The sequence below is a fragment of the Drosophila hydei genome, unplaced genomic scaffold, assembly GCF_003285905.1.
Source record: "Drosophila hydei strain 15085-1641.00,03,60 unplaced genomic scaffold, DhydRS2 tig00000211-arrow-pilon, whole genome shotgun sequence".
NCBI lineage: Eukaryota > Metazoa > Arthropoda > Insecta > Diptera > Drosophilidae > Drosophila > Drosophila hydei.
This window is the reverse complement of record NW_022045685.1, coordinates 708,705-717,824: the sequence shown is the minus strand read 5'-3', so window position 1 is coordinate 717,824 and position 9,120 is coordinate 708,705. Positions and strand designations below refer to the sequence as shown.

At 45.6% G+C, this 9,120-nt stretch overlaps 4 protein-coding genes across 4 annotated transcripts; 2 read left to right on the top strand and 2 right to left on the bottom strand.

Moving 5' to 3' along the window:
- Nucleotides 1–258: 258 nt before the first annotated feature.
- LOC111603134 (DNA ligase 4) lies at nt 259–3,716 on the bottom strand. The gene is made up of 6 exons (XM_023320609.2): nt 3,322–3,716; nt 3,102–3,266; nt 2,106–3,034; nt 1,576–2,025; nt 428–1,520; nt 259–370 (listed from the first exon to the last, which is right to left on the bottom strand). Exons 1-5 carry the CDS (start codon nt 3,626–3,628, stop codon nt 606–608), a joined length of 2,766 nt encoding a protein of 921 aa, XP_023176377.2. The 5' UTR covers nt 3,629–3,716; the 3' UTR covers nt 259–370; nt 428–605.
- Nucleotides 3,717–3,807: 91 nt separating this feature from the next.
- LOC111603213 (inhibitor of growth protein 3) lies at nt 3,808–6,370 on the top strand. The gene is made up of 5 exons (XM_030223458.1): nt 3,808–3,915; nt 3,981–4,052; nt 4,135–5,390; nt 5,580–5,617; nt 5,678–6,370. The coding sequence occupies exons 1-5, from the start codon at nt 3,888–3,890 to the stop codon at nt 6,255–6,257; spliced, it is 1,974 nt and encodes a 657-aa protein (XP_030079318.1). The 5' UTR covers nt 3,808–3,887; the 3' UTR covers nt 6,258–6,370.
- A 276-nt stretch (nt 6,371–6,646) lies between these two features.
- On the top strand, nt 6,647–7,769 carry LOC111603118 (glucose-induced degradation protein 8-B homolog). Its single transcript, XM_023320590.1, has 2 exons — nt 6,647–6,970; nt 7,077–7,769. The coding sequence occupies exons 1-2, from the start codon at nt 6,853–6,855 to the stop codon at nt 7,634–7,636; spliced, it is 678 nt and encodes a 225-aa protein (XP_023176358.1). The 5' UTR covers nt 6,647–6,852; the 3' UTR covers nt 7,637–7,769.
- Nucleotides 7,770–7,842: 73 nt separating this feature from the next.
- Nucleotides 7,843–8,999, bottom strand: LOC111603117 (nucleoporin Nup35). The gene is made up of 2 exons (XM_023320588.1): nt 8,849–8,999; nt 7,843–8,779 (listed from the first exon to the last, which is right to left on the bottom strand). Exons 1-2 carry the CDS (start codon nt 8,997–8,999, stop codon nt 7,917–7,919), a joined length of 1,014 nt encoding a protein of 337 aa, XP_023176356.1. The 3' UTR covers nt 7,843–7,916.
- Between the last annotated feature and the right edge of the window lie 121 nt (nt 9,000–9,120).

Sequence of the window (9,120 nt, the reverse complement as noted above, 5' to 3'; positions counted from 1 at the left end):
AACTGTGAACGTGTCTATTTGATGTGGTGTGAACTGAAAGTAAAAGCACAAATAATGAAGAAAAATAATAATAATAATAATGCATGTTGTAGGATTGGTAGTTACTCGAAGGGGATTTAGGAAAACAAAAAAGAATTCAAGGGGCCCAGCCTCATATTTAGATGCGTAAGCCTATACGCTTCTTTGGTGTAGTGGGTTTGGGCGCCAATTTCGGTTTGCGTCCGCGTTGATATCGGTGAGCGCTTTGCTCCATATTTGCGAAGCCCGCTTCCAAATCTGAGCCATTTTGCACTCGATTCTCCTTCATGATCAGACCTGACCAAATCCAGTTTTGTTGCACAGAGCGTAACAACTCCTCAGGCATCGATGGCTAAGGCGAACCATTGTCCACATAAACAATCATTAAGCACATACAATTGATACTTACACGTATTGTGTTTGGTGGCACTGACATTATCAAATGTTAAAAAACTTACAAATAATTATTATTCTTTTTTGTAGTAGAATCGGTAAAATATTTATAGTGAATGGCAGCTAAACATGAACAACGCTAGCTCTACGTATAAATGGCCTACTATGTGCCAGACAAATTCCTTGCCAACGAACTAAAATTTCAATATGTACTCTGTTGTGGGGAGAGCGCAGCGGGCTCGATGCGATTGCCGTATCCAATCCGTGCTGACAGCCTGTACGGGCTGTCCAGTGAAATGTTTCTGATACCAGTGCTCAAAGTCTTGCCGGTTTAACCGACTAGGGCAGACAAGCACAAGAGTCGGATTCTGATGCTGCGTTTCGCTGACCAACTGCCCGCCACGCTGAATAAAGAGTAGCCTGGCCAGCTCGTCCGCATCGCGATTATACATGCAGGCATAGTGCTTGGAGAAGATGTTGGGGTTGGCACTACCAAGCAGCTGTTGCTCCAGTTTTTCCAACTCATGCTTATTCACATCCAAAGAGTCAAGTTCTGTTTCGCTGATGTCTTGCAGCACTTCCTGCAGCTCATCGACGCTGCCAAACAAGTCCGTAAAACTATCACCGAACTTATCAAAGCTTTTCGCAAACTGCAACTGCAGCGCTTCGGTAGCGGACAGCACATCTCTGGGCCGCAAGTCGATCTGCTGCTTGTTAGCCACACGCAGCAACCAATCCAAGCGTAAAATGTCATTTGTGCGTGGCTGCTGTTGCGTCAGACGTTTCACCAAGTAAACGGGATCACCGGCTATGCAGATACACTTTGGATCGTTAGGCAACGGATTCTGGACAATGGTGCCTCCATTCTGAGCGGCCAGCGCCTGAAGCTGCTGCTTGCTATGCCCGCGTGAACCACTCAATATGCAAAAAGTGAAGCCCTCGAACAGCTGTGAGTTGCTTTCCAAGGGCTGTACATCGTAGCGTTTCTCATAGGCAGCTAATCCGAGGCGATTGCGTTCGGCAGGCGTCATCTTTTGTCGTTTGCGTTCCGTCGTGAAGTCACTGAGGCTTGCCTGCCGCTTGTTCAATTTCTTGATGCCACCGCGACCCTTTAAAGATCACGTTGATAAGTATAAATTAAATTTCTGATATTTGAATTCTTACCTGACACAGTTGTGTATATTCCTCAAGCGTCATGCACTCGTGCCACACCTTGTCAGCGCGCATCAACTGAATGCGCGGAAAGTGTAGCGACTTGGGTGTGGAGTAGGCACCATTGGGTGATAAGTCGGCTGCCTTTACTTGTAATATTATAGATTTTTCGGGCTGAATCCATACGTCGGGAGCGCCCTCCTTTTCGTTGGGCCTGTAGTGATACCACAGTGGCGGTGGCTCCGTGCTCGCATTACGCCAATGTGGCTTCAATTCATTATGGAGGACGCCACGTTGTCGCGTATTATTGGCCACACATCCAATACTAAATACCTCATCTCGTTCGGTGCCGCCACCCGGTTTCAGCACGCCCAACAAAAATGTTTCGATAAAAGTGCGTTTACGATTATAAAAGCCGCCAATGATCAGCACGTCGAACTCAGTGATGAGACCCTCTATATACTACAGCAATCGAATAAATCAGATATGGATTACAAAAAGATTTTGTTAGTTTGTAAGAATCTCTTTGAGATGCAACTCACATCCGCCTTGTCCTTGTACCAACCACCGCCTACACGCACTCCCGGCTTATAAACTGAGTTTTGCTTCTTTAGCACAATACCCTCAGCATTAGAATCAAGCATCTGCTGGAACAGCGTGTTGAAATGATCAAGTGAGCTTATTTTCTGTGCCTTCATTATCTGCAGAATTCCCTGCTGCTCGGTGAGCAGCTCCTGCAGCTTGTAAGTTCGCTGTACATATGTCATATCCAGTAGACTCTCCCCGTTGAGATAGAGCAGGTCGTAGACCACAAAACAGGGTCTCCAGCTGCGCTCTGGTTTCAGATGTTTCACATCTGTGTTTTCGCCCTTCTCGCGATACCGCATCTGCTGTGTATCCCATATCATCATTTCGCCATCTAGTATAATCGACTCCATGCCCAGAGGCAGCAGCGTGCGTAGATGTGGCGTCAAAGTGCCGATTTCATAGCTACCGCCAAAGCTTTTTGTATAATCGACACCGTTGCGGGATATGTACTTAAACATGCCGCGAGCGTAGTGAAGTTGAAAGCGTTCGCCATCCATTTTCCTTTCTAAATAAAGCACATCCGACTCCATAAGACTTTCGATCTTGCCTGGAAATCTTTCGCACAACATAGGCCGTATAAGCTGAAAGGGTTCGATGATTGTGTTCAAATTGATAACTGCGCTGGTGCTGCTGCTGGTGCCTCTGCCAATGCCAGTGCTTCCAGACGGCGCTTCCTGTCCTAGCTTGTTATCTGCCAACAGTATACAAATGCGCTTCAAATCTGAACAACGCTGATACATATCCTTTGCCAAGGGATGAAGCAAGCCGAAAATTTTTTGCTCGCCAATGCCCAAGCCCATTGCCTTAAGCAGGATGCGTATCAGCCATTTTTGCTCTTCGGCCGAAGCCAGTTCCGTAAAGCGTGTCAGTTCCCGTTCTTTTACTACAGAGAAGTGCAGGAAGTAATTGAAGCGAAAATTTGCAGACGAATCCAGAAAAAAATAAAATACCTGTTGTATCTTCGCTGGCAATAATGTCCAGCATATCGTGGATTTGCTTAAGCGTCAGATTACTCGGCTCGTTGTGGCACCGAGGTTGCAGCACAGAGAACACCACATCTCCATAGTCACGAAATGAGGAGGCGGTACGATTCTGCAGGCGTATATATTCATTAGCTGACAAAGAAAACAATTATTTGGATGAAATGGTGTAAGCTTCCGGATTACTCACAATCTTTGGATACCTGTAATACGCGGGAATACAGTCGCCCTAGTGCAGTTATCTGCAAGCCATAGTTATCCCGTGAAGTATCTGCGCCAGGTAATAGAAGGCGTAGCACTGGGAAAAAGCTACTGGATCCGTCCTCTGCTTGATTTACCGTTAGATTGGCGCCTTGACGGAAAGACTCTCGATGCTTGCAGAAGGAGGTGTAATATCGCTTCAAAATGAGCTCCTTTCGTTGCGTATTTTTGGCTTCTTTAACTCTCTTCATCATCGTGCAAATATCACGAAATTTAATAGTACTCGAGATGTCCATGGTGCTCTATGATTTCACCATTGAGGATACAATTCGGCAAAAACAAGTCGCAACTTGCAACAGGCGGTAGGTCTTAAATATATCGATACATGACCCTTATCGATACTTTTGTCATGGTATATTCTTTGTATAAGTATTTGTCGAAAATACTAGAAACTCACTATAGTTTTACAACACTGGCAAAATAAGTATAATTTTTCTTCATTTGTCAACAATTCAGAGGTTTAACATAGGAAATTAAACTATTTACAAATACAATATGTTGTATTTGGAGGACTATTTAGAAAGTAAGTAGTACAGCATTGCGAATGCAAGGCAATTGCCACAATGTGCTAATAAATTTATGTTGCAGTGATTGAGCATCTGCCGCAGGAGCTACGAGACCGTTTCACAGAGATGCGTGAATTAGATCTTGCTGTACAGAGTGAGTAAAGCCAAAACTAAAAAAAAACATAAATAACATTCAGTATTCGAATACTAATGTTCATTGTTTTGCACATACACAGACGACATGGACTCGCTGGATAAGAAGTCACGTCTGTTCTTTCAACAGTGCAAACGCGGTGAGGTGCAGCATGATTACATTTTCACTGAATTTCGCAGCCTGCGCGGCAATTATTTCAAAGTTATGGAGGATGCCGATGAAAAAGTCGCCATTGCCACCCAAATACATGAGCTCGTCGAGCGGTATCTGCGTAGACTGGACAGCGAGCTGTTCAAGTTCAAGTGCGAGCTAGAGGCAGACAACAATGGCATTACTGAAATATTGGAAAAGCGTTCGCTTGAATTGGACGGCAACAATTCAACAGCTGCCACGGCCCTGCTGCTGAGTATTAATCAAAAGGAAAATCGTTATTATAACACAAGCAGCGCTGTCAACAGCAATTTAATATCTGGCAACATCAACAGTGCCGCTGGTATTATCACCAGCACGGGCAGCACCAGTGGTAACCTGGTTGTCAACAGCTCCGCGCTCAATAGTCTGTCCGGCAACAGTACGGCAACTGGTGGTCATCAGCGGCATCGCAAGTTGGAGAAGCGTCGTGAAACGATTTGCACAGTGCCCGTGCAGGAGAAGCGCGCTAATCTCAATCAATCGCTGCCTGTGGCCCCTGGCAGCAATAGTGGCAGTAGCATCGTTAATCCCGTTAGTGGCAACCATGTAAATACACTCACCACACATGCCACTCTGCCTGTGGCTCCGAGCAGTGCCAGCGTCAACAACACAGCTGTCGCTAGCGCTGTGGCCGCTAACATTGTGCGTCAGCTGCCTACGAATCTCACCGCTCATAGCGTGCTCAGCACTAACAGCAATAATGCAGCTGTAGCGGCGGCAGCAGCGGCAGCAGCAGCAGCTGCTGCAAACAATTCCGTAAACGTTGGCCCAGTGACAGGCACTGGCACTGGCGCAAGCATTGCTGCCAGCCATGGTAACACCACGGTTAGCTATAATCTACATCAGTTTGGTGGTGGTGGCGCTGCCTCCAGTGCCATTGCGGCTGCCGCAAGCCAGGCGATTGTTGCCACTCAACAAATGCCACAAGGAAGACGCACTGCCAGCTTGAAGGCTAGCTATGAGGCCATTCATGGTGCAGGCGTGGCTGGCAGTACAGAGTTCTGGTCAGCAGCAGCGGCACATAATAGCAGCATCCAACCAGCGACTGGAACGTTGGCTACTAGCGTGCAGCATCATCCACCCCAACAACCACAACCACAACAACAACAGCAACAACAGCAACAACCACCACCACAGCAGCAGCAGCAGCAGCATCATCAGCATCAACACCACCAACAACATCAACAACAACAACAACCGCATCAGCCGCAGCAGCAACAACAGCAACAACAACAACAGCAGCAGCAACAACATCAGCAACAGCAGCAACAACATCATCAACATCAACAACATCAACACCAACATCAACACCAACACCAACACCATCAGCATCAGCATCAACATCAGCATCATCATGAAAAGAAGCATAAGAAGTAAGTTAAACTCGACGCTTTCCTCGGAGCAATTTACTAATTGTTTGTTGTGTCTTTCAGAAAATTGAATACTAGCATTTCAGTACCAGGTGGGCTGCCCTACAAATTTTGGGATGGCTCATCATCGGGCAATTCGATTGCATCGTCATCATCATCGATAAGTGTTGACTCGGTAGACATGCTTTCAACTGCTTCCGCCACTCCCATACAGCATGCCAGTCTTAGCCAGGGCACACTTGCCATCAATCCACCAACGAATCAATTGGCAACTAACCACACAACAGCTGCTGTAGTAGCCACTGCAGCTCCTGTTACTCTGCCTACTGTTAACAACGTAACGGCAACGGCCATTGGGCTACCCAGCGCTGCGCTGGCTCCGGGCGCTAATCTGACCATTAGCGAGGCCGGTTTGGTAGTCGAGCAAACCAATGAAGGCGAATGGTCCTATGATCCCAACGAGCCGCGCTACTGCACCTGTAATCAGGTCTCTTACGGTGACATGGTTGCTTGCGATAATGATGCTTGCCCCTACGAATGGTTCCATTATCCATGCGTCGGCATCACACAGCCGCCCAAAGGCAAGTGGTATTGTCCCAAGTGCACCGCTTCCATGCGGCGTCGTGGCAACCGGAAGAACTGAGCTCCAATTAGAGGTGAACTTGTTAGAGGAGATTTAACTTACTTATCATAGATCCGTTATATAATATATTCTAATATTAGATGCCTGAAAGTAATAAATAATTGATCAGCGGAGCGAAAATTCAACACTTTCTAATCTACTCTAAGTTTTGCTCTGACGATATAAAAGGCAAGTTGTTTGGCAGACAACAATTTCCTAAGAACTCCAATTTTTGTTTTAAATTTGTATCTATAAATATCGATGAAGTAGTGAATTTAAGTCATAACAATTTCATTTATTGAATTAAGTTTTGTATTTTGAATTATTTACTTAACTATCGATAGCCATTTAATATATCGTTTTTTGTGAACGTTAGATGAGTATATCGCAACCGAAATGCACATCACTGACGTTAATGTGACGGCAGCAGCAGAATTGGCTTTGTCCGAAAACAAACTGCACAAGAAGTATTTTGCGTCGTGCAAACGTAAATCAATACCGTAATTGTATCTACGGTGGGAGAAATAATAGAGACGGTCATAAAACAACTCATTAAGCACTCCCAACGGTTATAAATAACGGCCTCAAAATTGGCAAAATACGGAAAAACAAGAAAATGAGCTATAATGAAAAAAGCGAGGCCATCACTAAAGAGGAATGGCTGCAACGGCTGGAGCAGTTCCCATTCAAGCAGGCGGACATGAATCGTCTAATTATGAACTACTTGGTGACAGGTAAACAAACTGCAAAACAAACCAAAAACGAAAACAAAAGAGAAAAACAATCATTTGCCATTTTTCGTATCAATTATGTATGTATATCAAATCTGACTAATTACAGAGGGGTTCAAGGAGGCAGCCGAAAAGTTTCAGCATGAAGCTGAGCTGGAGCCTAGTGTTGAGCTAAGCAGCTTGGATGATCGCATATTGATACGGGAGGCTGTACAGGCAGGCCGAATTGAAGAGGCCACTCATCTAGTTAACCAGTTGCATCCGGACTTGCTGGGTAGTGAAATCTATTTGTTTTTCCACTTGCAGCAACTGCAGTTAATTGAGTTAATTAGAGCGGGCAAGGTAGAGGAGGCCTTGGTTTTTGCTCAGTCCAAGCTATCCGAGTCGGGTGAAGAGATCCGTTTCGAGCTGGAACGCACTCTGGCACTGCTGGCATTCGAAAAACCGCAAGAGAGCCCCTTTGCCGATCTATTGGAGCAATCGTACAGACAGAAGATTGCCAGTGAGCTTAATTCGGCAATACTGCGCTGCGAGCACAGCGAGGATTCGACACCAAAAATGATGTTTCTCCTGAAGCTAATACTGTGGGCACAATCCAAGCTAGACGGCCGTTCGATTAACTATCCGAAGATGAAGGATCTGGAGACTGCGCAGGTTGAGCATAAATAAGAGACCCAAACGAGATAAACGGGGCTAACGGATAAACAATAACAAGTGTATAAGAGTGGGCGGGCGTGGCAGCGTTAGAGTGAATGAAGTATGTGCAACCAAGGCAAAGTAATACCATTTCTATATCTATTTCTATATATATATATATTTTATAAATGTATGCATTAGGATTTTATGTTGCAAGATTGAAAATATCTGAAGCTGAATTTGGTTTCGAACAACAATTATTGATCGCTTTTCATTTTATTATTAAATAACCTAATGCTGCAGGATTGATCGATCACCAGCCGAAGATGAGATCCATGGCCTTGTTCATCAAGCCGCTGCTTTTCTGAGGCACACTGCGGTTGGGCGATACGTGAGTGTCATGCTGGGCGATATTGTAGGATTGCTGGGTTAGTGATCGCACCTTCGGTCTGAATACATCAGCATCTGGCTCGACTATTTTCGCGTTCTCCTTGTCGATGATGCTTTCGTCAGTGCAACGTGTGACGCCCACCATAACATTGCTGGCAATAACCTTCAGATTGTAGTTTAATGCCTTATCGCTTTCGATGCGCGATGCGAAGCGCACATGCATCCAGTTGCCATTTTGTGGAGCATGCACCACATCCACAATTGTGCCACACATGGTGAAGTGCTGTAGTATCATGGAACTGGCTCCAGGGGAAAACCCAAAGATTGTTACCCAAAAATCACCGTTACGTCCCTGAGGTGTGTGCGACATGGTTAACGGCGACACGTTAGCGCCCAGCGGCGAGCAAAGCGCGCGCATTGAGGCGTTGGCGGCATTGGGCGCATTTGGAACATACGAATCATTTAGCTGCGTCGTTGGCGGATGGCAGCTTTGATTTAAGCTAAAGTTCGAATTGTTTAAATGGGACGTTTGCAGCATGCCCAAATGTGTGCGCTGTGGGGTGCCGCACAGCTGTTCACTGCGCAGCGAATCAAATAGACCCTGAGTTGGTGGACCAGCTTGATGACTGGTATTTGATCCACTACCATTGCCAACAGTACTACCACTACCACCACCAGCGCTAGTGGTGCCAGCAAATAGCGTACGCGTTCCCATTGCTGAACGATTTAGCTGTTGTGGATTATTGTAGCCCGTTTCCTGAGGAGTGTTATTGCTTGGAGACGTAGCTGCAAATGAAAGGTATAAATATGTTATTACTACCATATATGCCGAACAGAGCCTTTTCGGATGCTTACCGAAGCTCACATTGTAGCGTCCTAGCTTTGGTGAGAGCGTGTTGTTATGGGGCGTCATTGCCTGCGAGTCGCCCATGAGAAAAGGCGGCAAATATTGGCTTTGATTGCTGCCAGGACTGCTGACGGGACTACCAAGTGTCATAGGCTCCATTTTTAAACAAATTAACTATCCAATTCAAAACAAAACAAATTTAACTACATACAATATGCAAACAAGAGGCACAACTGACGCCGCTTTTTAAAAAACCATGCACAGCATTTAATTCTGCCTA